General features: G+C 44.7%; 1 protein-coding gene across 2 annotated transcripts in view; it reads left to right on the forward strand.

The window, feature by feature from the left end:
• EBF2 (EBF transcription factor 2) overlaps nucleotides 1-27,252 on the forward strand; it is a 387,225-nt gene that overhangs the window by 16,180 nt on the left and 343,793 nt on the right. For both annotated transcript variants that reach the window (XM_084808184.1, XM_084808183.1), the window contains exon 6: nucleotides 6,671-6,739. In XM_084808184.1, the coding sequence (XP_084664310.1) occupies nucleotides 6,671-6,739 (69 nt within the window). The remainder of the gene's footprint in view (nucleotides 1-6,670; nucleotides 6,740-27,252) is intronic.

Below are 27,252 nucleotides of genomic sequence, written 5' to 3' on the forward strand. Positions count from 1 at the left end.
AGAATCAGATCTCATGGTGGGTTGCTGTTTAAGGAGCAGCATCAATTTTTAAAGCTCCTAGTTTAGCCTGCATTAGTAACAGTATATCAAAATTTAATGTACTGTACTAGCCTTGCCGTTCAAGTGGATGCCCATTGTCTTTGAGTGACAGGCCTTGCTTTTTCAGCCTTAGTCAGAAGATAAACATCTTTCTGATTTGTCATATGGAACTGCACGACTATTCAGCTCAAATGCAGACAAGTGTAACCGGCAGCCGTACGTCTTTCTCCGAGTGACAGATGCGCGCTTAGCAGGAATGTTGTCTAAATATTTATGCAGATGCAGTGATGTGTCACCGGTAGAAGAAGGGAAATCTCTGTTTCACAACCATCGACTGTTCTTGTTTAGTATTTCCAGGGTGGAGTCAAGCTGTTGGCGTTGGCTGCGTGTACGCCTTGAAACCTTCAAGAGTCTTCCATAAAGTGCTATTCAATTCAGTGAAACTTATGACCATGGGAAAAATAGTTAGATCATGGGGGATGTTAGGAGCATCGGCCATCGTTTCTCTTAGCTGAATGGAAATGTATGCAAAATCGTTGTTCGTATGATGAACAAAAACAAACAAACAAACAAACAAACAAGGCCTCTCCCCTCCTGGGATAATCCCCCCTTGACCCCATGGTCTCGCCAACTATTTGCTAAGAGGAAAACTGTTTTGTTCGGCGGTTGCCAGAAGTCCCAGTGCCCTCGATGCTCAGGGGGGTGAAAAGGTATTATAATGTGAACAGAAGTAGTCTCGGGGCCTACAGCTGGCTAATAACAGAGTTGCATTGAGCGCCAGCGAGACCCACAGCTGTGACTTTCGCCACAAGGCCCAGACTAGACAGCAGCAGACATAATCAGCTGAGGCCACTGAGCTTAGGGTCTTTATCGGCCAGATGGTGTGAATTTAGACACTTTTGTTATGCAATGCCAGGGAGGAGCCGGGGAGAAGAAAACAAAACAAAAGGCCACCATGCTGGGTGCTTATTTGAGTTTGAAATTAGAGACAGATTTTTTTTTTTTTTTTTGGTGAAAGTTGAGGGCTGAATTTTAAAACCATTTTAGAATTGTGGGGGGAGGGGAAAGACATAAGCCCTTCTTTGAAACATGCCTCCTCTTGGGGCATCCAGTTTCTCCAAGGCAGTGTTTCATCTAGAGCTGTATGTATATGCAATATCCTAGTATCTATCCCTGTGCCTCACCAGACATGACGCTACTCATGTGATTAGAAATTGTGGGACTTAAAAAAGAAAGAAAGACAGTAAATGGCAGATGCAGGGGGTCTGATATGGATAGGGACCTTGGCAGGGAAGGGTTGCTTTATTCCCCTTGCCTCAGTCTCCGTTTGGATCATTCCCTCTGTGCCTGCTACTTGCATCAGGTGGGAAGCCCACATTAGCATCCATCAGGGCTGGCATCAAGGGTAGGCATTGTTGGGCACATGTCAAGGGCCCACACTCCAGCAGGGGCCCATTGACATGAGCTCCCTGGAGTTGCTCCCTCTCTTCACCATTGCAACCGTGTTGCTTGTTCACCTGCCTCTTGCTCTGGCTCAGAGAGCGGTGGTGGTGATAGGACCCTTTTCACTCCAAATGACTTCATTGGTGAGAGGGATGGGGGTTGTCAAGAACATAAGGACATAAGAAGAGCCCTGCTGGATCAGACCTGTGGTGATACTATTACCTCTTGGAGGGCAGCTGGGCACAGATCTCCAAGTCCAGTTTGGACTTTACCACAGACCAAGGGTCCATCTAGTCCAGGATTCTGTTCACATAGTGGCCAACCAGCTGTCAACCATTTTGGAAAAACTCTTGGGGACTGCATTCCAGTGGTGGGTGGGCCCAAAGATGAAAGGGATGGGGCCAACACACACACACACACACACACACACACACACCAGCTGCTTGGAACCCACAAGCAGGGCATGAGCGCAACAGCACCTCCCCCCCATGTTCCCCAGAAACTGGTGTAGATAGGCTTACTGCCTCTGGTGCTGGAGGTAGCACATAGACATTGGGACTAGTATCCATTGATGGCCTTTTCCTCCAATCTAGGGTTTGACTTAGACTCAAAGTAAAGATTAGAATAAAACAAGCTATTTTCCAAATTTGGAAATAGTTCCACCTGCCCCCTGATAGTTCCACCCACCCTATTCTGAGCTCATATCAGGTACTTCTCCCTACCATCATTTTTGATCTAATCTTTACAGGGGTGGGCAACTAATGGCCCTCCAGATGTTCTGGCCTACAACAAGGATGCAGGACCACATTCAGCATAAGGGTCAAATTCCATTTTGGAAAAACTCTTGGGGACTGCATTCCAGTGGTGGGTGGGCCCAAAGATGAAAGGGATGGGGCCAACACACACACACACACACACACACACACATAAAACCAGCATGTTTTAGCTTCAAGCTCTTCCTGCCAGTAACTAAAGCTTGGGAGAGGCATTTCAACCTTTGAGAATGGGGGGGGGGAACTCCCCAAACAGCAAGAAACCACCAAACAATCTACGTTTGGGGGAAAGGGGGTGGAGCCAGGAGAAGGAGTGTGGCCTGGGGACCTTTGGAGGGCCAGATATGGCCCCTGGGCCTACAACTCCCACCATCTCTCACCTTTGGAGGGCCAGATATGGCCCCCAGGCCCACAACTCCCACCATCTCTCACCTTTGGAGGGCCAGATATGGCCCCCGGGCCTACAACTCCCACCATCTCTCACCTTTGGAGGGCCAGATATGGCCCCCGGGCCTACAACTCCCACCATCTCTCACCTTTGGAGGGCCAGATATGGCCCCCGGGCCTACAACTCCCACCATCTCTCACCTTTGGAGGGCCAGATATGGCCCCTGGGCCTACAACTCCCACCATCTCTCACCTTTGGAGGGCCAGATATGGCCCCCAGGCTTTCAACTCCCACCATCTCTCACCTTTGGAGGGCCAGATATGGCCCCCAGGCCTACAACTCCCACCATCTCTCACCTTTGGAGGGCCAGATATGGCCCCCGGGCCTACAACTCCCACCATCTCTCACCTTTGGAGGGCCAGATGTGGCCCCCGGGCCTACAACTCCCACCATCTCTCACCTTTGGTTATGCTGGCTAGGGCTGATAGAGATTGTAGGCCAAAAATCTGGAGGGTCACAAGTTGCCCAACCCTGATGTAAAAGAAAGAAGGTGGAAGGGAACATTGAAAATGGCACCTACTGGCCAACGTTAGATTTGCTTTCGAAATACAGATGCTTTGTAGTAATAGTATATCATCATCATCATCACAGGTGAAATGTGTTGCTTTTGAAATGGGAAGTCATGATGAACTGAAGTCCCATTCATTTCAGTGGGTCTGCACCAAGTAGGACTGAAGTAGTTTGCAGCCATTTATTTATAAAGTGTTTACACCTACAGATTTAAAAGCGGTATACAAAAAACATAAAAGTATAAAAATTTAAAGCCAACCTAGTGTGTTGTGGTAGTTCTTGCAGTGTAAACCTTTACTTGTGCTGTAACAGCTATCCAAGGGGGATAGGGTTGGGAGAATGCCTCCTTTATTTAAAAGTTGTTTCTGTGTAATTTGTTTCAGATAAGTGTATAGGACTGATAATGGCCGTTGAATTTTCTTCTGCCTTCTGGACAGTGTCAACTTTCTGAAGAGAGTAGATCCTAGTGATACAGTATACATTCTACTGTACAGCTTATAACTCCGAATATCAGTTTATAGCTGTGGGCCACTGGTTTATAAAATTTGTATTTTGGACTATTTATATTTTGGGCATTTGCGGCATGCTGGGAGTTGTAGGTCTTCTGTCTGTCTAAGGGCGCAATCCTATGCATGTTTAATCTTCTTCGCTGTATTGTCCTGGACATGTACATATGACCTTGTCGATCTCTCTTGCTGTCGGACCACTTTCCCCATGGAGGATGGCAACATCTCTAGCTAAAGTATCCTGAAAATGTTTGGCCCTTAACAAGCAAAAGGGAACAACAGGCCAAATATTCCTGTCTTATCTGCAGACATTTGGAGGAATGTCTACATGTGATGGGTAAGTTATATGTTGGGCTGCAAATTTTAATTAGCAGATTAATCAACTGAAGTGGCATTGATTAATCCACTAATGGGCAACTTGTGGCCTTCCAGATGTTTTTGCCTACAACTCCCATCAGCCCTAGCCACCATAGCCAATAGTGAGGAATGAGGGGAGTTGTAGGCTTTTAGCCTACATCTGCTGAGCTAAAGCATCTGCTGAGCTAAAGCTATGTAGCCTGATCCTATGCATATTTACTCAGAAGCAAGCCTCATTGTGTTCAATGGGATTTACTCCGAAGTAAGTGTACATAGGTTTGTAACTGCATAGATCAATCCTAATTTACTCAAAAGTTACTCCACTAAGTTTAACAGGGTTACGTCTAGGTAAGTGTGTGTAGGAGTGCCACCTCATAATGCAATTCTAAGCTTGTTTACTCCGAAGTAAGTTTCACTGAGCATGATGGGACTTACTCCCTAACAGCCCAGTGCAAGTTCTGCCCATGCTTGAGGTTGCAAAAAGGTTGACTTCAGTTCACCCTCTGGATTCTCCCATCATATTTAGGATGTGGTTTACCATGTAGGGCAGTAGAACACAGAACAGGAACTGGATGAGCTTGATCTTGTCTGATCTGGGAAGTTAAGCAGGGTCAGCCGTGGTTAGTACTTGGATGGGAGACCTCCTGGGAATCAGGCTTCCTGCATTGAGCAGGGGGTTGGACTCGATGGACTTGTAGGCCCCTTCCAACCCTATGATTCTATGATGTCGAGCAAAGGGCTGGATGCACCTGATCTCAGAAGCTAAGCAGGGTCAGCCATGGTTAGTACTTGGATGGGAGACCTCCTGGGAATCAGGCTTCCTGCATTGAGCAGGGGGTTGGTCTCAATGGACTTGTAGGCCCCTTCCAACCCTATGATTCTATGATGTCAAGCAAAGGGCTGGATGCACCTGATCTCAGAAGCTAAGCAGGGTCAGCCGTGGTTAGTACTTGGATGGGAGACCTCCTGGGAATCAGGCTTCCTGCATTGAGCAGGGGGTTGGCCTCAATAGACTTGTAGGCCCCTTCCAGCCCTATGATTCTATGAACTCTATGAACAACACAGATGCACACCCTCCCTTGGCTCTTCTGGTTGCTCCTAAAGACAGCGGACCCCTTCCCCCGCCACACACACACATAAAGGGTCTTCCTTGTGGTGCTATGGCTTACGCCTTCTGTCTTATGTCCTTCCGCAGGCAAGCAAAGCCATTTCTGCTCAAGGAGGCCTTCAGCTTGTAAAATGGTCTGTTGGGTTGGGTGCTGTTCTTATTCTGTAATTTATTTTGTGTCTTTATCTGTGTTTTTAATGTATTTTATTTGTTTAATTTCTATACCTCTCAGTAGCCGAAGCTCTCTGCGTGGTTCACAAAAATTAAAATGACAAAATAAACACAAAACAATACAAAAAATCGTATTTGTTTTATTATTGTTTTAAACCGTATGTTTTTAAAAACATGTTTTTTTTTAATGATTGTTAGCTGCCTTGAGTGCTATTTTCATGGTGGAAAGGCAGGGTATAAATTGAAATAATAATAATAATAATAATAATAATAATAATAATAACAACAATAAAAATAATAATACTAATAATTAATAATAATATAATATGCCAGCACAGAAAGCTGCATTATACTGAATCAGACCAATCAGTGATGCATCCAGCACAGTACTGCCTAGGGTATCCAATGTGGTGTCCATGCTCTCCAATGTGCCCGCAGGCACCTTTTTTGACACCTGCCGGGCTCTCTGCCCCTCCTGATTTTTATTTTATCATGATTTTTAATTTTCTTTTAAACTGGGAGGCTGGCATGTGGCAAACTGAAGTGCTGCCCTCCAGCACCATCTTTTATTTGGGTTCAAAAGCACGATTTTGTGCTTTGAGGCTCAGCCGCCTCCTCTGTCTTTGTAATTAGGTTCTAGGGCTAGTTACTTTACTTTTCTTTTTTTAATTTCACCAGTTTGCCTTCTGGGAAATGAGTATTTTGTGCCCACTGGTCATACTCACCATGGTAGCCACTTAATGAATGGGCAAGGCTCCCCCTGTCTCATGGCAGCCATTTTGTGAGAGCACCCACAACACTCCCTCAGAAATCCCAATTGGGGCCACAGACCCAGAAAGGTTGAGGACCTGTGAAGGGCAATTTCTCTCCAGGGCTACAGACAAAGGATTTTCCAAGTCCTATCAGGAGATACCAGGGATTGCCATCTGGCAGGATCCCAGCAACAGTGGATGGCCATTTGAATTTCCCACCATGGCAAATTCTTCTAGCATTGCCCTAGATCACTGTTGGAAATTAAAGTGGTCATCCCACTGCCACCCAAGGCAAGTGTGGACCAAGGAGGCTGATGCTTGGTTTAAGAACATAAGAAGGCCCATGCTGGATCAGATCAAGGGTTCATCTAGTTCACCAACTGCCCATGGCAAACCCACAAGCAGGACATGAGGGCATCAGCACAGTTCTGTCCATGTTCCCCAGTAACTGGTGTACATAGGCATACTGTCTCTGAACCTGTAGCACACAGCCATCAGAACTTGGCTATAAGCATTGTCATACTTACCAAATTGTTCTCCTTTTCATTTCCTTCCATTTCTAGTCGTTGCTGTGAAAAGAAAAGCTGTGGCAACCGCAACGAGACTCCCTCAGACCCTGTGATCATTGACAGGTAGGAAAAACAAACACCTTCATTAAAAAAAAAAGCAGTGAACACTGAAGTGCAGGTTGTATTTTGTCATGGGCAACTGGACAAGGCGAAGAGTCTTGATGTTAAGTCTCTGCTTTACTGTTGATGCTTGTCATGTGTTTTGGAAACAGGCTCTCTAAGTGCTTTCTGGATTTTCTTTGGTGGAATGCTGGCTTTTAATAATGTTCCCATCACTTATGTAATTTCGGCCAAGTCTGCCCTGTGTGGCAATGTCCCAAACGCTGTCTACTTGCCAAGGGATGGGTTCCAACTGGATCAGTTTGAACGGAGAGCATTTCAGGTTATCCTTGTAGTGTCATTAATGTTGCTTTTAAAAATAAGGATGTTTGAGGCACATTCTTTTGCGGGGCGGGGATGGTATTAGCCATGTTTGAAATGTCTGATGTTTAGAAGTGCTATACATTTTTATGCAGAATGGTGCATTGTTACATTTGCTTGTGTCAAGATTGTAAAACCAGAGTGATTTTTCTGAGTAGGACCCAGGTTGAAAATGGAAATATTCTAAATCTTGAATCTAATTTGGGGCCCAGTGATCTAACAAAAAGGTAGAGTTAAGCAGTGTTTGAAGATGGTTTGTGTGTGTGTATGTGTGTGTGTGTGTGTATGTATGTATATATACATACTGGTAATGGTTAATTTAATATAAACATAGTGATACTGGCTAATTTAATGGTCCAGGTTTTGGAAAGAATAAGACCGTGGATTTTAAGAGATTTGTGTGTGGGGTGGGGGTGGAAAGGAAGTGTCCATTGCCCTTGCTTGCTCTTTCTCTTCCCATTCACCAGTTGGAGAATGCATGGATGGCCTTATGACAATTATGACCCCAGCTTGAAAGAGATGTTCTGTGCAGGAATATCAGTAATGAGATTACTGGTAATCCAGGTTAATGTGACTGCTGTGGGTGGAGGCATGGAGGTGGTGCCATCGAAGTGGTGGTGTGGTGGTAGTGTGTGTGTGGGGTGAAAGGTAGGTGTGACTTGGGGGCGGCAGGTGCTTTTTGGCTCCTCAGGACAGGATATCTGATGGAGAAGATAAAGGAGCGAAGACCCTGATGAATGTACTTCTTGCATCTCCCTCTGATCACCTAAGAGCGAAGACCCTGATGAATGTACTTCTTGCATCTCCCTCTGATCACCTAAGAGCTGACAGAGTGGTTGCTGATATGGTTCACTACAGAGACTTGGTAATGAGTGTATTCTTAGCGTGAGCAGACTGATCACTTATAATGTGATCTGACACATACATATTTCTTCTCTTGTGCATTAAAAAAGGCAAGACTTGGCAAGTGTGTTTGTGTGTATGTATATATAGATACAGATATACACGCGCAAACATATAGCCACAGTCCTATTTCCTCCAGTTATATTGGTTATCCCAGTTCTGCGTAGTGCCCTGCCAGGCAGAGGAATGATTGGACATGGGTTAGACCAGAGGAGGGGAATTTCTTTCAGCCTGAGGGCTGCATTCCATTTCAGAGAAGCTCTCAGGGGCTGCATGCCAGTGGTGGGCGGGGCTAAAGCCAAAGGAGGCAGGGCCAAAAGCAAAAGGGGCAGAGCCAAATAACAAGGAAAATACCAGCATATCATAGCAAAACCTCTTATTAGTAGTAACTGAGCCTTAAGAGAAGCATTCCAACTTCTTAGAATGAGGGAAAGACTTGTACAATAGCCAGAAACCCAACAAATAGTTGGTGGTTGGGGGAGAAGGGCGTGGGGCACAGAGAAGGGGTGTGGCCTTGTGGGGAAACCCAGATGGCTGGGTTGGGACCCCAGGAGGGTCAGATTTGGCCCCTGGGTTTGAGGTTCCGCACACTCTTACTCCCAGGTCAGTGGGTATGGGATTGCAACCCTAGTTGATTAACTGTATGGGATTTATTAACTGATTCAGTCTGCATGCATGTACACATTAATAAGCAAAGAGCTTTGAAGCAAAAGGTTTGTTTACTTTGTTTTTAGATCATCGATGCACATGTTGAATCACAAACCATCTGAAGGAGAACTACCTTCTGTGGGACAGTGAGGGGGGATAGATAGATGACATTTGTCCTATGCAGGTGTTAAAAAGTAATATTAAAAATAATTAATGTTGTATTGTCTAATTGAGCGCACCGTTTTAGTCATCTCAAACATATTTAAGGCACAATCCTATGCATGTTTAGACAGGAAAAAAGTCCTACAACTCCCAGCATGCCCCGGCCAGCAGAACTGGCTGGGGCATGCTGGGAGTTGTAGGACTTTTTTTCTGTCTAAACATGCATAGGATTGCGCCCTTAATGTATCATCTAGTTTGACTCTAACTAGATATAGACACTTGGGGGTGGAGAGAGAGTTATAGACATTTATGTTGGTTACGTTGGAACTCACCTGAAATAAGACAGCTCCACCTAGACAGACTTTTTTTCTGTCTAAACATGCATAGGATTGCACCCTTAATCAATTATTCTGATTAACCAACCGTACATTGCAACCATACACTGTTGTAGGGGGACCGCAGCTCAGTGGCAGAACATATATTTTGCATGCAGTGGCAGAGCACATGTTTTTCAGAGCACATGGATTGCAGGTTCCATCCCTGGCATTTCCATGTAGGGCTAGGAAAGGAATCCTGCCTGAACCCTTGGAGAGCCGCTGCCAGTCAGGCTCGACAACATTGTGCCAGATGGTCTGACTTTTATACAAAGCCACTTCTTATATTTCTACTTAGACTGTTTCCATGAAATAAATAAATACATGAAATGCTAATATCATAAATACATGAAATGCTAATATCATAGGGTCAAATGAGATATTATGTTAGCCTTCCCCAACCTGGTGCCTTCCAGATGGTGTGGATTTCAACTCCCATCAGCCCCACCCAGTATGGCTAATGACCAGGAATCCTGGAAGTTGTAGTCCAAAACATCTGGAGGGCACCAGGTTGGGGAACAAGTAGGAGCAGCCTTATATTGGTCTATCTAGCCCAGTATTATTGCCACTGACTGACAGCAGCTGTCCAGGGGTTTCTTACAGGAATTTTTTTCTGCCCTACCTGGCGATGCTGGCGATGGAACCTAGGACCTTTAGCTTCCAAAGCACGTCCTTCCTTTACCACTGAACTATGGCCCAGGCTGCATTACATCAAGCAGGCTTTTTTTTTTTTTTTTAATGTATGCTTAACAGTGGGCACTTAATTTTTGTATGTGTGTGCAAAAAGCAGTTGTTCAGGCTCCCATTGAAATTAAGAACATAGCACAATGGGAGGAGAGAGTTGACAGTGTTCTCCCCAAGCCATTTTCCTCCTGGAAATCACCCCAGAAGGTGCTGTCTTCAGTAAATGGCAAATCTTCAGGGCAAATAGAAGCAGGGTGAGGATTTCCCATAGGAAAATGGTATGGAGATGAAAGGATTAGCTGTCCCCCCCCCCATGTGCTGCAGTTCTGATCTGGCCACCCGTCTTTCATGAAGTGGACTACATTCTTTCTTCCTTGGCAGGTTTGCATTTGCTGTGTGATCAGTAGATCTTCCCCCCACAATTCCTTTTTTGGGGGGGAGGGAATCTGATCCTTTTCCGTTGGCGGTTCCAAGCATTTCCACTTTAGCCAGGTGCAATATTTTCAGCAGCGGTGTAGTGGTCAGTTTTGAAGTGCAGGCACTCATCGTGACAGTCTCCACAGCCATGTCCCCAAGGAGAGTCCTCAACTGCAGGCAGCCATGTTGATCCATCTCTCTCTCTCTCTCTCTCTCTCTCTCTCTCCCCCCCCCTTCCCACTCTCTGTGTATTATATTATATTGAACCAAGCCAGGTTCAAACTATTATTATTGACATATGAATCCCCAAACAACTGAGGACCAGATTATCTGAAATATAGTCTCCCACTCTATAGTCCCGTTAGACCATTATGATCTTCAGGGAAGGCCTTGCTGTGTGTACCACAATCTACAGAGTCCCATGTGGCAGCAACAGGACCTTCTCTGTGGTGGCACCCTCCATCTGGAATGAGCTCCTTTCTGTGATATGTCATGCGCCGACCATCATTTCATTCATTTCATTTCTTGTATTTCTAAACTGCCCCATAGCCGAAGCTCTCTGGGTGGTTCACAAAGATTAAAAGCTATTAAAATACATTATACGAAGTATTAAATAATTTACATAAAAACATATAGACAGACAGCACACACAGACAACATGTATCTATAAACAAATTTTTAAACAACCAACCAAAGACAATTCAGGACCTCATTAAAATCTCATTATATGCTGCGAAATGCCTGAGAGAAGACAGCAGTTTTAACCTGGCACTGAAAAGATGACAATGTTGGCGCCAGGCGGGCCTCATCAGGGAGATCATTCCAAAATTGGGGGGCCACCACCAAGAAGGCCCTCTCCCTGGTTGCCAACCTCTGAGCCTGCCTCATGTGCTTTTGATGATTATATATGATATTACACATGCGCGCCTGCATGCGCGCGCACACACAGTCACTCTTTTGTAGGTCTTTTGTAAAGCTAATCACCCATTCAAGACCAAAATACTCTGCAGTACAACAGGAATAGTTTGCAAGGACATATTGTTGCTGGGAAAATCCATTTCCCCACAGCTATTCTGAGGATTCTAGGTAAGCTCAGAGGGAGCAAAGAAGTCTGAGCAGGTGATATAATTGTCCCTGCTGATAAAAAAAAAAGGCTCAGCACTTGGACCTTGTGAGCTCTGATTGTCAAGGGAGTCTGGATTAATTTCTTATAGAAATGGCTTGATATCACCTGGTAGTGTTGTTGAGGTGTAGTGTGAATTCTGTAATGTGTATAATTTTGTCTCTTGCCATTTCCCAAAGCGGTTGCATTTTGGCATAGTTCCCACTGGGGACAGGGAGGGTGCTGTTGCGCTCATGCCCTGCTTGTGGGTTCCCGGTCTACAGCTGGTTGGCCACTGCGTGAACAGAATGCTGGACCAGATGGACCCTTGGTCTGATCCAGCAGGGCTCTTCTTATGTTCTCATGACAGAGTCCTCTCTAGAAGCCCCTTCCAACAGAGCCCCTCTCTGAAGCCATATATATGCTGAATCATGGCTGAGGTCAAAATGAGACATTCTGCATATTCAGTGATAAGATAAAATGGCTCAGATTTCTTTAATAAATCTCTAACAAATCTTCTGAGTTTTTATTACTTGACTAAATGTGCATGTATTTACATAGTTCTTTTAAAAAAATACTTTGTTTTTAGCTGATGCATTGATGTGTGTTTTAGCTGGCACCAACTAAGAATTCCACATTCTCTCGTCGTTGGAGGGAATGCCTCTTTTAAAATGGCACTTCTGTATAAGCAGACATGTATATGCACATGTTGTTAATGCTTCCTAATTAACTGTGGGCACCATTTTTGTGTATGTATCAATCCAAAATTTAATTGATTCATCTAACTGATGTACTGATCAAGGCTGCAATCTTATACATCCTTTTGGGAGCAAATCTGTTTGAACTCAGTAGGACTTACTTCTGAGTAAATATGCATAGGATAATTCTGCAAATATTGTATCCCTAAACATTATAAAAGGATGTTGGATGGAAGGTGCAACAACAATTAAAAGAAATAATAGGAAAAAAAAACACCCCACCCAGTGTACAAGTCTCTTATGCATGGATATTAAAAGTAGTGTTGGAAATAAACTCTGAGAACATGTGGGAATTTATTGATAGTGGCTGGAATGATTATTGATACACATGCACGCACGCATGCGCACACACGCACACACACACACACACGGGAAAAATAGCAAAAAAGCCATTTCTGCAAGAACGGTGTAGAAAGGTCCAGTGTATGGAGTCAATGTGCTTCAGTATGACAAAACAAGTAAAATTGAGATTGGAAAACTGGCACCTATCTCTTACATACTGGACCAGAACTAAACCAGGAGAAATGGTATGATCACAATTGTTATAAGAATTCATTTAATGGCTAAATCAATGGAAGTTTGTGAAATCAACTCTTAAGATCTCTCCCCTCCCCTTGTTTTTCTTTCTTTCTCTGCTCTTTTAATGTGTGTGTGTGCATGCATGTGTGGGTGATGCTATGTTTCATCTATTGGTGTGCATAAAGTATTTATAGAACAACTATTTTAGAAAGAAGCACAGCAAACGGGAAGAATGAAAGGGCTCTAAGACAATGATTAGTTATTTTCTTATCAGCTAAGAGATTGCCTGGTCCCCTAGTCTGCTTGGTTGCTGTGCTCATCAGGATATACCCTCCTGGTGGTACTCCAAATTTCAAGGGTTTGGTCCATCATGGCTCAGAATAGAGCCTTTCATGTTACAGTACCCACTCTCTGGAATTCCCTGCCACTGCAGGTGCCAAAACATCTGGGCTTTCATTGTCTACTAAAAATATACCTTTCCCAACACATAATCTTGTCCTCTGTCCTCCTTCTTTGTGGAACTCCCTTCCTCTTGATGGCAGACAGGCACTGATGTTGTTTTGTTTTTGGCACTTGCTGAAGAACTTTTTATTTAGGACTTCCCTGATTGATGACCCACGGTCTCATTGACATAATCTGATTTTGAATATTTTAATTCTGCATTTTGATTCTTTTTCTTTCTTTTTATTGTTCATCACTCAGGAATCTCGTTAGATATTGAGCAGTGTATAAGTCCTTCAAGTAAGTATTAAGGTGCTAAAAGCCCATCTATCTGCCCAATGTTAATCTCAACCTTCCTCCAAAGAGCTCAGGGTACCAATATGGTTCCCTTCCCTTTATCTTCACAACATTCTTGTGAGCTAGACCAGCCTGGCCAACAGTTGCCCAGTAAGCTTTGTGGCTGAACAGGTATTTGTACCTGATTTTCCCAATCGGAGACCAACACTCTAACCAAAAGGCTGTCTTGTTTCAAGGACACCATGCTACACAAAGACATATACAAGGGATGTTAGGGTAGGCCAGCATCAGCGCTGGCTCCAGGTTTGTGAGGGCCCTTGGGCAAGATGCCCTCTCTCAAGGAGTCTACCTTCTCACTGGTATTGTCACCAGTTGCTATTGCTCCTCATCCTGTTTCTCCTCATTGCTACTGCTTGCTGGCTTGACAGGCAGAGAGCCAGTGAGCAAGGAGGCAGCAGCATCTACTCCTCCTTCTCAAGACCACCATTGTCTGGACCAGAGCAAGAGGCAGATGAACAAGTTGGTTGCAATGGTGAAGAGGAGGAACAGCTCCAGGGGGCTCTTGTCAGTGGGCCCCTGCTGGGGTGTGGGCCCTTGGCAGGTGCCCGACCATGCCTACCCTTGACACCGGCCCTGATTAGCATGTTACTGTAGATAGCTCCCACACAGCTGAATCAAGTGCCTTCAGGTCAGCAGCAGCCTTCTGACAAGGAACAGCTCACTGAATTCGATTGCAAACCCAGGTGTGTCAAGACATGTGCACTCAACAGGAAGCTCCAGCCAATCATAGCTTCCTGTTGAGTGTATCTGGCAGCTGGGACTGGCCTGGGACATTTTGCTACACGTTGATGCAAAGAACAAGTTGGTGCCCCCTCCCATTCCATGTACAGGATGTGACTGGACTGGCAGTTGAATTCTTCCTCAGCCCTGGTGATGGGACAGAGTCCTCCACCACACCTGAAAGCAGCAAGCTAGCTCAAGGAGTGCAGGACAGGTTGCTTGGCACCCACCACTTTCCTCCAATACCTTGCAGCACCTCCTGCCTGAAGCGCGTGCCTAACGGTAGGACCAGCCCTGCTTGCAGCCAGTTGTAGGCCCCATGTACCTGTGTGATGATACGTATGTTTGCAAACGTATCTTCTCATAATTAGGGGTACGCTTAAAGTAACTTGGGTATGGACCTGCAAAATGTCATGTGGAAGTGACTCCTAGGCATCTGCATCTCCTGAAGTTTTAACTGAGCTGATTTTTAGTCTCCTTTTTAGAGCAGAAATTCTACCTCCCCTGCTTCTTCTAATTGCTCCCCACCCCGCCATATGGCATTTGAGAAATCCCACCTACAGAGAGCTGTCCAGCTCTGTAATGGAGTGACGGTTCCTTCAGAATGGTGTGTATCTTGTCCCTTTCGCTTTATAAAATTTGGCTGGGGAGAAGGACAGTGGGGAACTCCAGCGGAACAGTGCAAGCTCCTCTTCTTTGCATTTTCCCCCTTGAACACAATCCAAAAATTCCTCCTCAGCACAAAATGTTTCTGCTGTAGCCTTCATTCCAATGATACAAATACACCCTTTTAGTTATCTCCTCCTTAATTTTCATTGGTAAGAGTTTTTTGTGAAAGCCAAGGCTGCAACAAACATACATCAATTTAATGTGATTTGTATCTGATGTACCGTGCAACATTTACAGAAAACTCGAAGCATTATCCTAGGTTTGTCTACTAAAGGTAACAATGCAGTGAGACTTATTCTCAGGTAAAAGTGTATAGGATTGCAGTCTTATCCATGAAACATATTGAAATAAAATATTGGATAAAATGCATGTTGTCCAATCCAAGAAAAAGTCCCAGCAAACCCCTTATTCATTCAAAAAGCGATTATGTTCTTTCACAATTCACAGATGAACACTACTGCCTTCCTGTTCATTCTTAGTTCCATTTTCAATGCAACCCTCCTATCATCTCCTATAACAGGCATGTTTTGGTAGGTCCAAAAATTGTGCCTGAATATAGTGGCTTCAAGCTTCCACCAAGGGATCTGCAGCATCTCTCAGAATCCTAAAACAATCTGTTTATTTCTTTTAAAACCCCCCACCAAGTTTCTAGCCCTCATTGTTGTGGAGTGTAAATGAGATCTAAAAACTTGGATTGTTTTTATAGTGAAAGCTTTGATCTTTAGGATCCTGAGAATTCTCATTGTTCTGGAGCAAGAATGACAAGGTAATGCCTGCTACAAGCCGAGATGCTAGTGAACTGGGGAAGACCAGGGTTCAAATCCTTCTGGAGCAATGGAGTATGCTGTGTGCCATTTAACAAGTAGCTCTTTCCCAAGCTAACATACCCCAAAGGGTTGTTGTGATGATAAAATAACCCTTCGAAGCCTATCAGGGCAGGTTCACGGCTATAAATTTTGCAGGAAGGGTTGGAAACATGCGTTGCTGGTGTGACAATAATTGCAGAACTACCCGGTGAGTCTGTCCAGTGGTGCAGCTAGGTAATTTTAGAGCCTGAACCTGACTGTCTTATGGCCGCCCCCATAAGAGGGGCTTGTGTACCACTTCAGTTGTGAAGCCTGTAACTAACACTTCTCTTCCCTCCCCACAATCGCCACTCCATGCTTTACAACTGCTTCTATATTCCTTAGGTCAGAATGTTTTCCAACCCCCCCTTTTTAATACTCTGAGCATGTGCAGTTTTGCATTTTTAACTCATTTAAATCATGGCACCATCCAGGGCTGGCCTTAGGGGTGGGCAAGCTGGGTGATCACCCAGGGCGCCGAGCTGAGGAGGGGTGTGTGTGCCGAGCTGAGCTCAGTGGCTGTGCTTTCTGAATGCACTGTCTGCAGTGAGCTAGGGTGGCAAAAAGCAAGTGTCCGTAACCTTTCTTTCAAGGTTCTACAGGTTGTTGGATTACTAACTCCAAAAATGATCTTCCTCCAATTCGCTTTGAAGTATGTTGCTTTTTCAGTTTCCACTTTGATGTCATTTGTGCTAGGTAAAAATCCATGGAACACAGCTGTACTTTGAGGGAACGTTACCAAGCACGTAGCACTGTAAACACTATAAGCACTATATAAATAATGATAACATAAAGCCGTAAGCTGTCAGAGGTCAGCTGGATACCTTCTTTATTTATAATTTTTCTTTATTATTAAAGATACAAATAATGGATATTCTAAAATACAGAATGCTTACCAAAAGGTAGGAGCTGCTACAAAACAAAACAAAAAAAATTGAGAAGTAAAACCTGAGATAGTTCTGCTGCGTTGCAACAGTGCATGGCCACTGCTCAGAATGTGGCTTTTCATACTTTGGATTGTGGCCACTGTAGCACGGTCGCTGAGAGATCAAGGTTTTGAGCAACGGGCATCATGCCTTCACTAGGGCCCATAAACCCTCTGGGTGGCCCTGCAAAACTGACTACAGGGATCGGGTGGGGTGGGGGGGCACCAAAGGCACTCTTCACCCAGGGCCGGCCCTGCCAACATCATAACTACAGGATTAAAATGGAATTTGCTTCTGCTCGTCTGCTGCCCTTGCTGCCTTCCACTCTCTGGTGATGGTTTGCCCCAGCTCGGGCTGAGGTGGTCTGGCCCCCAAGTCTAGCCCAAGCTGCACCTTGTCTTCCTGAGTAGTCAGCTCAACACCACTGAGTTGACCCATGTTCGGGGTCATTCCCATTTTGCCATCGCTGCTTTCCTCACCTTTGGTTTCCCCTTTGACTGTGAGGCCATCAAGGTGAGGCTGCAGCACAGGACGTTGGAAGCTGAGCCACCTCTCTTCCCCACACCTCCCCACAGGATCCTGCCACCGCCATCCCACCCCTCTCCCTTCCCAAGCTTGCAATGCTCTCCCCACTTGTCCTGTGGAGTGAAAGGCTTTTGTTTGCTGCTCCAACCCGGCTCTCCTGCGATGAGCTGCTGTTGTGCCATCTGGTGCTGATTAATTTTTTAGTAGCCGGGATGTTTGCGAGGAATCAGTGACTTGGTGCGCTTTGCCCTGTCGCTTGACAAATGATGGTCTCAGGTCCCTTTTAAAGAACGCTGGATTTCTCTTCTCCCCCCTCCCCTGCCACCATCTCCTTCCTTACACTGACACGCTCCGAGTTCCAAAATGATAACCTTGAAAGTGAAAGCTGGCCAAAAAAATAAAAAAGGGGAATGTGCTCATCGCCTTCCAAGTCCAGCAAGCTGGCTCCTTCTTGTCTTCCTGTCTTTTCTGTATCTTGCTCCAGCAAAAGTTAAGATGTGGCCAGACGGCAGCTTTGCTGGGGAGCTGATGGCTCAGAGGGGCGAGGGGAGGGATCTGTAGGAGAAAACTTCTCTTAAAAGAAAGGAAGGCAACCCTGCCTTGAATAGGACGCCGTGGGGATCATGAGCAGGAGACACCCTCTCCTAGCACTGCCAGAGTAATTAGAGAAGCCTTTCCCAATTTGGTGCCTTCCAGATGTTTTGGACTGCGACACCCAGGATTATTGACCATTGACCATACTGGCTTCGGCTGCTGGGAGTTGAAGCCCATACCATCTGGAAGGCACCAGGTTGGGGAAAGCTGGGTGAGAGGCTCAGATCTGAGAGAATCAAATGTTCCTCCCTCAAGCTCACTTGGTGACCTTGAGCCAGATGTTCTCTTTCTAATCCCTGTGTTGTCAAGGTAAAGTGCGTTGCGGTTGTCATCTGCCCTGTCTTCCCACCATGCCAGGAAGCTATGAACCTCCATTTTAAATTCTCGCAGTGCTACAGAGTGACTGATGCAACGTTGCTCTGAGGCATTGTGGGAAATTCAAGTGGAGGCCACTGTTTTAATTTCCACGGTGCCCAGGAGCGATGCTACATTGGGTGCTTCAAAGCACTGTGGGGAATTGAAGATGGCAGTTTGTAGCCACCAGATAAGGATGTGCCACAGCCAGGGTGGGGGTATGTGTGGCACTTGAGGACTCCTCAAACCTGGAGCTGGCCTGGCCTGACCTCCTTGGAAGAACAGTGACGTAAAAAAAAAATTGTGATAAATAAAATATTATTAGTCATTTCTAGATTTGATGTGTACATAAAGAATTTGGTAATCTGGAGCTGAAATTGTCTCCTTAAACATCTCTGCTGCAACTGCAACAGGCTGCTAGACCTCATGAATATTTGTTTTGAAAGATATCCTCCCTTATCCTGAAGACTTGCGGCAAATTAAAAGCATGCAGCCACACACCAAATAATAATGTATCTGGCCAAATCTTCCCTAAGTTAAAATACCAGCTTCCCAGCAGCAGCTTAACCTCCAGCACTAAAAGTCAACCCCCAAATCCAGGATAACAGTGATTCTGAGCATTGTTTTTAAGGGGACAGCCCTTCATAACTCTTGAGCAGCTTCCAAGAGCAGATTACAAGGACATCGTTGTATCTCAACATATGCAATTTATTCCCTTGTGTTTGGAAATTTTGATTCTAGCCATACTTTACAGGATGCTCATGAATAGGCAAAAACAAGTAGTAAAAGAATAGGTAGGAAAGAGAATAGCGTAAGGCTATGGAAAGAAATCAAGAGCATATGTATAAAAAGTTTGTTATCCTATTTGGTGCATCCTCCTCATCAGAAACATGTTGCAGAACAAACTCACAATGAGGAGTTGATAGATACATTGTATCACAGTCTGGGCACATGTTGAAGGAAGCATTCACAAGCCATGTTCACATGTGCAAAACCACTGAAAAACCAATACTGAGGGTCAGCATGAATAAGGTTGTGAGATCAGTGACTGGGGGAAAGGGGTCATTGCTTTCTGGATTTGTTCCCTGCACCTGAGGTTCTCCACCCATGTTTTATCCAGGTTACCCAAAGGATTGCCTTCACCCACACGATCTGGCCTGTACACCTAGGTCATCATCAGGTGCCATGCTCATGTGCCCACCAGTTAGAACAGCAAAATTGTCAAGTAGAAGAGACAGGGCTTTCTCAGTGGTGGCCCCTCAATTGTCAAACTCTCTTCCTGCTGCTTTCCACCTTACACCTTCAGTGCAGTCCTTTTAAGAAAGCTTGAAAAACATATTTGTCCCAACTGGCCTTTCCTGAGTAGGTAGTCAATATGCATGTTCTACTCTCAATAACCTTGAAATGGCTTAATTTCTTTAGTTCTGATAGTGTGTATTTTGGATCTATTTATATGTGCTTGTCTCTAAAGCCTTTACTGTTTATGTGGGTATATCTCTGAAAAATGGGCTATAGATACATTGAATGAATTATGAATGACCAAAGGAATGAATAAAGAAATAGCTCAGGTCTGTGATCCAAAGCATGCTTACATGAAAGTAAATTCAGTTGAAATCAGTGTGTTTATTTCTATTTAAATCTTGAAGTATCAAATGACTCATCCAAAGACATCTAGGGCCTGAGACAGAAATTGTTGGCTTTATAAAAGGGATTAGATAAAGTAATGGAGACTGGATCTATCAATGGCTGTTAGGTATGACAGCTAAATGGGACCTTTTTAGAACGCAGTATACTTTGGAATATCTCTGCTGGTAGGCTTCCCAGAGATTCAGCAGGGGGTTGTCTTACATTCCTCCTTCTGTGAGATAAGGATGGGTGAATCTGTCAGTTCCACTTTCTCCTGCATTTGAACTTTTCAGATCTCACATCCTTTCTGTCCCAGATATGAAGAACTTTCCAAATGTTGGTACATTTTTATCAAAAACAAACTGAAACAGAATTCTTACCCATGTGCACCAGCCAAATGTAAAAGCTACAGCTATTCCTAGCATGGAGAGGCAGTGGCGCCTTGGGGCTAAAGTCTAGGAACCCCCACAGCCCAGGGGGTCCCAACTGGCCATCCAGAGAGTGATAGGTGATGGGACAGTGGCAAATAGGCCCTGCGTCAACACCTGGGCCAACATGAGCATAGGGATGTCAGAGAAAACTGCAGTGGACCAAATGAGTTCAGACTTTCATGAATCCAACTGGCGAATTCCACAGTAGGCCGGCTTTCCCCCTGTCAGGCAGATTCTATTGACTTGTGGGCTGGTGTTCTAACTTTCCCAAATTTTGCACAAATTCCATCATAGAAAAATACGCAAAATAAAAAACCCCAACCAAAAATGTGCATTTCCCCCATAGATTAAAGCATGAAAATGTGCATTTGGGGGGGATTTGCGCATTTGCGCAAATTTGGAAACTAAAAAAAACCTGATGCTGTCGATGGGTGGACGATGGAATGAAAGGCGCCTGACAATCCATGAAACACAGATGGAATGGATTTTACACAATCTGTACATCCCTACATGGGCATGAAGGATCCCACTAGACCTGATGCTGCTTGCTATAGCATCCTTTCTTCTTCTTTTTAATATTAGAGTTAGGGGGAAGCTGACTGGGCATCTACATGGTTGCAGATGCTCATTTTAGTATTTTTACTTTTAAAATGTATTATCCTTTTCTACAACAAATCTGTGCATATTCCTAAGTTAATGGGGCTGTTTACACAACATGGTAACTGACACTCAGCGGTTGAGTGTGGGTTGTTTTGAACCATGGGTTGTTTTGAACCATGGGTGAGCATGTTGTCTGAATGCAGCACGTTTTCTGCAGGGTGGATTATCTTGTTGTCTGAACGCAGCCAGGGTGGCTTGTTAACCATGCAGTGTGGCTTGTTAACCACCCTGAACAACCCAAAAACAAACCATGAACAAGGTTGCTTGTTCGAGAAAGTAAGTCATACTGCATGGCTAACAAGCCACCCTGGCTGTGTTCGGACAACACGCTAACCCATGGTTCAACGAACAACCCACAGTTCAAAACAACCCACACTCAACCACTGAGTGTGGGTGTTAGCATGTTGCGTGAACAGCCCCAAAGTGTTTAGCATCAGGGTAGCAGAAGCCAACTCCATTTTATTTCTGTAGTCATGATGGTGCTATGAATTAAGTGGGTTTAAAATGCAACACTGCACATGCTCAGAGTCTTTCTTTTCTTTTTAATCAGAACTGACAAACACCTTTGTTTTTGTTTCTTTCCTCTAACTTATCAAGAATGTAGAAGGAGTTGTGAAGCATGGAATAGTGGGGAGGGGAGAAGAGACATGCTACGTGTGTTCTTCACAATGGAAGGAATACCTATGGCTATCTAAAGGCGGAGTGGGGGGGGAATTAAATCTAGGGTCTAGGTGCACCACTATGGAGAGGATCATGCTGTGCCTGCCTGCCTGCCATATAGCTGTTAAAGATGAGGAGCCTGTCAGAAAAAAGAGGTGGCAAATCTAATTCAGAACTAATGTGGTTGAATACACAGGGATTCAAACCCAGACTTTAAATTGCTGAGCACTCAAAGTCCTGGGCCTAGATGAACAGACCTGTCAGTTTCAGTTTCCTATATTTGATTAAAAACACACACAAAAATTAGGTTCTTTCCATCCAGAATGTGAAGACCTTTGAAAATTTTGGTGAATTCTTATCAAAACTGAACTAAGTTGGACTACTCAGCCATTCTTAAGTGAGAATGAGGTCGGAACCACGAGGGTACAAAATATGAGATGCTCTTAACCTTTCATCATAGCCATTTGTTCCCATGTTCAGAGGTAGCACATTCCCCTGCATATCAGTTGCTGAGGGTTATTGCCATCCTGTCTGGCTTGTGCTCTTGTCAGAGGCATCAGGCTGGCCACTATGGGAAACAGAACAGGGGACTACATTGGCCTTTAGTCTTAGCCGGCAGGGCTCTTTTTTATGTTCATATGATGGGAGGCAGCCAATTATGGAACAATCGAGAACTGAAGGAGGCAAAATATGAGCAGTTTAGGAACCGGCAGGGTGCAAATGAGATGTGCTCATGAGCCAGTCAGTTTGGTAGCTTCCCTGTGCAATTATACACATGCACACGCACGCACACACACACACACGATTGATAGTGTGCAAGGATAAAATATGCTGTACTTCTTATTCATGCAGGGTTGCTGATGCCTGCTACTCATTGCTAACTTTAATAGATGCTATCCATTAATGTGAGTTATTGTGGGGAGATACTTGGTTCAAAACATGAGCACACTCCAGGAGAGAGCGGAGGACAGGAGGGCCTGGCGTGCTATGGTCCATGGGGTCACGAAGAGTCGGACACAACTTAACGACTAAACAACAACAACAACAACACTTGGTTCAAACTTTACATTACATTGGGATGGGCAACCTGTTCCCCCTCCCCCCGATGATTTGGCCTACAACTCCCATCCCACCCTAGCCAGCGTAGCCAATGGTGAGAGGTCATGGGAGTTGTAGGCAGAGATGTCAGAGAAATGGTATGAATCCGACCTGCAGTTTCTGCAGCGGATTCCCCCCCCCACCCGAGTTGCATGGATTCTGCAGACTGTTAAACAAAAAAAACCTTTTGAGGGGGATTTGCATGAATGCACATTAGTGCAAATTCACACTTGCACCAATCCCCTTAACACAAGTGCGAATTAGCTCTAATGTGCATTAGGACAGGTGGAAAGAAATTCTAGTACATTCCTAAAAAAATCCAGTTTCATCAATGGGCGGATGATGGTACAAAAGACACTTGACAATCCATGAAACTAGGGATGTGTGAAAGTCACTTACCTTTTTGAAGGGGGTGATTCGCGGTGGGGGGGAGGCGCTCTGCACCTCCCCCCGAAATCCTAACCTGGCTGGCTCCGCAGCAACTCTGCGGAGCCACTGGCCAGGTGCATTCACAGGTGTGCAGAGCCTGCGGAGGCAAATGGTAGTGGCTACGGTGGCCGCCATTTGCGTTCCTGTTTTTTTGCTGTGATAGGCTACGTAAATATTTATGTAGCCTATCACGGCAAAAAAACAGGGGCGCAAATGGCATAGCGGCTGCCATTTGCACCCCTGTCTTTCGCCATGATAGGCTACATAAATATTTATGTAGCCTATCACGGCAAAAAAACAGGGGCGCAAGTGGCGGCGGCTACTGCGGCTGCCATTTGCATTCCCTTTTTTTGCCGTGACAGGATACATAAATATTTACATCGCCTATCATGGCCTCCGCAGGGACGCAAATGGTGTCCCTGCATTAGCCATGATAGGCTATATATTTACGTAGCCTATCACGGCAAAAACAGTGAAGCGAATGGTGGCCGCAGACATGGCCGCCATTCGCAAAGCAGCGCGAACGGCACCAGGTAAGTGCTCCATTTCGTGCGCCTTTCGCGGGGTGGTGGGGCGGGAGGCTTTGTTCCGCCACGGATTTTGGGGGGCCAAATGCACTAGCATTTGGCCTCACTGAGGTCTGTGGCAGAATTCTCTGACACCCCTACATGAAACATAGACAGAACAGATTTAACAAAATCCGGTTGCAGGCCAAAACATCTGAAGGGATGCAAGTTGCCCACCCCTGCGTGGCATTAAATGGTCCTTGAATGCAAGATCTTTCTTTCACAAACAGACAATGTGGAAGCCCTGATACAGATTGGGACATGGGGGTGTGTGGGGTGTGCCTGTGGGGGGTAAGGGGGCTTTAACTCTTTGCCCTCTTCTGTTGTACTAATATGGATCTCCCCCGACACACACACACATGGTATTTGCATAGGGAAAAAGCTCCCATTTGCTCCAGTGGGAGCTTCTTTTCCAGTGCAAATAGCAAGCACAAGACCACAGTGGGGAGAAAAAGGGTTAAAGTCATGCTAACCTCCTGGCCTCAGCTATTTGTGAAAGAAAAATCTTGCACTCAAGGGCAAACTACAAGATTAACATAACTTGTAGTTTGACCCTCAGCTGCTGAGACATCTTGGGTTCCGACCTCACTGATAAATGTCAGAATATTTTTGGTCTTCCTCTCTTCCCTGTTGTTTGCCTTCATGTTTTCAATGGAAGTTTTATCATCTGGTTTTTAAAAACTGAAATGACAGGGTTATGATTTTCAAATTCCAGGAATGGAGTGTTCCTCATATACTATGTCCGGGAACAGGAGGAGACAAGCTAATGCTCGGTCTTCCATCTCTTGCTGTCATTGGTTGTGTTTTTGGTTAAAGCACCTGCAGCGGGGAAACAAAATTTCTCACACATTCAAACATCAGTTTCTCAGAAATGAAACATTCAAATATGCAGCGGTCGGTCGGTCTGTCGGTCTGTCGGTCTGTCTATCTATCTATCTATCTATCTATCTATCTATCTATCTATCTATCTCACACATGCACATTTTATTAACAGAATACATGGGAATACTTCAAAAGATACTGTAGAAACAGAAGATTATTCCAGTGCAACCCTATGCATATCTACTCAGAAGTAAGTTTCATTGAGATCAGTATAACTTACTCTTATGGAGGTGTGTATAAGATTGCAGCCTTAGATACATAGAAGCAAAACAGTATAGTGTGAAATCCTATGCAGGTTTAGAGAGAAGAAAAGTCCTATAACTCCCAGCATGCTCCCAGCATGCCCCAGGAGTTGTAAGCCTTTTTTTCTGTCTAAACCTACATAGGATTGTGCCTTTAAGGAATTACATTGCAATATGAAGTGGGAATAAGGAGGAGCAAAATATGATATCTCATCCCCATCTTGCTATCTCATCCCACATCTTGCTCACACCTACCAGGCCAGAAGATGTGTGATGGTTTGGCTAGACTTTTCAGCTTGGTGGATTTTTACAATTTTTAATCTCTGCCCCTGCTGCCATCAAGCAATACTGGGCAATTAGTTAGTCCAGTCCCAGGCTGGTGTGTAGCTGATCTGGGCACTTCCCCGGGGGAAATGGAACGCTCTCCCATCCTGTTTTGGGCCTTGTGGTTGCTATTACCAGTAGCAATGCTGCCACCAGTCGCTTTCCATGAGTTGAACTAGGCGGCTGAAGTGGACAAAGTCCCACCTGCTCATGGAGCTTCTGTCAACCACTGGGAGGATGCCTCTGCCCCATCCTAATACCTCCACCAGCTGGTAGATCTGGGGGTTAGGATTTCTTGTTAGTTGAGACTGAAACATGTTACTAAAAGAAAACTAGGGGAAGCAATTAGAATTAGAAATTGTTCTTAGTTTTGAAGAGATTGTTAGAAACATTAGAAATATGGGGCAGTATCCAGAGGTGACTCTATTTTGGGGGTAAATGGGGCACTGACCCTCTGCCTCTTCCCCACCCACTTGTAGCAGAGAAATCCCACCACAGCCAGGTACATTTGCTCCAATGCATGGTGTGCAGCTGCTAGTTACTACGCACCATCTTCTACTGCCCTCCTCAGACATCTCAGTAGAATATTGAGTATCTGCCCTGCCCTCTGCTCCATCAGCCACAGTGGGTACCGGCCACCACTGGTAATATCCCATACTGGTGATCCACGTCTGCTAGTTCCATTGTGCTCATGGGACTTACCCCTAGTGCAACAGGAGCTAGCGGTTAAAGCAATCCTGGAAGTGAGCAAAAACACTTATTTCTGGAACGGGGCAGCGGAAAGAAGCAAACTCCGCTGACCTGCCCATTCTGCAAACAAGTGTTTCTGCTTGCTTCTGCAACTTTTAGCTTCCCATCGCATTAGCTGTGCCGTTGCATGCTGTCCGTAGACAGAAAAGTTAATAGCTTCCAGAGATGTATATAGATCTTATACTAAGTACACATATTAATACCCCACACTTAATTCATCTTTTGACTTAGAGGGATACCTTTAAAAAACGAGTTCTGAAGTCTTTGTTTTTTTTTGGATGACTTACAACAACTTGATGAATCCTATGAACATATGAATTGGACACCTTGTTTTGTTTCATCCTAAACTACTAAATCCAACAGAAGTCATAACCAGGAATGTCTTTTTTTTTTTTTTTAAGCCAATTGAAATAATATGAATCTTTTTTCTGTGAGCTAAAAAAGTTTGCTTGCAAAATCTCCCCATCTCCCCTCCCCACAATTTAGTTTCAGTTCTGGTTTAGAAATGCACACACAACTTCTTTTCTAGTTCTGTGACCATTTTTTGTCAGTTTTAAATATAGCACAAAAAGTAGAACATAGGTCTAGGGTAAATGTTCTTGCTGCAACAAGACATTTACACCATGCACAATTTTTCTTAAAGATTTCTTCCTCATGAATGTCACTGTGAAGCCATCACATCTCATCTTCTGTTTAGACTTTGTTTTATGGATTTATCACTTTTTCCTCCTTGATTATTGCCCACCAGATCTACTCTCAGCATTCCTTTTATATCTTGGGAGTGTTGTAGAATCACAGAGTGGGAGGGAGCCATGTAGACCATCTAGTCCAATGTAGGAAATCCAGAAGGGGTGAGCCCCCCCCAGTAATTGATTCCATTCTCAAATGTCTCTTACTGTTATCAAAAAGCAAAAGGGAACTGTGTTGGCCACAAGAAAAATTTCACCTGCTTTTTGTAACGTCTCGCCTGATGAAGAGATCTGGAGTTCTCAGAAGCTTGCACATTTTTTGGGGGGGGATCTTGGAGGTGGCCTTATAAAGGTATTACACTAGCTGCATTTTTGAACCTTGCTGTTAAGACATTCTCTGAAAGCTAGACTAAAAATCTATTGTCTTGTAACTTAAGCCCATTTAGTCCTGTTCTCTAGGGAAACAGAGAACAAGTCTTTGCCTTCTATGTGACAGCCAGTATTTGAAGAGTACTGCCTCTACCCCCCAATCTTCTCCAGGCTGAGCATATTCAGTTCCTTCAACCTTTCCTCACAGGACTTGTTTTCCATACCTCTGCCCATCTTCATTGTCCTCCTCTGAACCCATTTCAATTTGTTTACATTCTTCTTGAAGTGTGGCTCCCGGAACTGGACACAGCACTCCAGATGATGTCGGATTATGTTGGAATAAAATGGAACTATGACATCTCCTGAATTATCTCCAGCATAGTTAATATAAAAAACCTGTCTAGTTTCTCTCTACTCTTCATGTTCCACCTA

The sequence above is a fragment of the Heloderma suspectum genome, chromosome 6, assembly GCF_057233095.1.
Source record: "Heloderma suspectum isolate Gila_16-S chromosome 6, 16-S_ref, whole genome shotgun sequence".
Lineage (NCBI taxonomy): Eukaryota > Metazoa > Chordata > Lepidosauria > Squamata > Helodermatidae > Heloderma > Heloderma suspectum.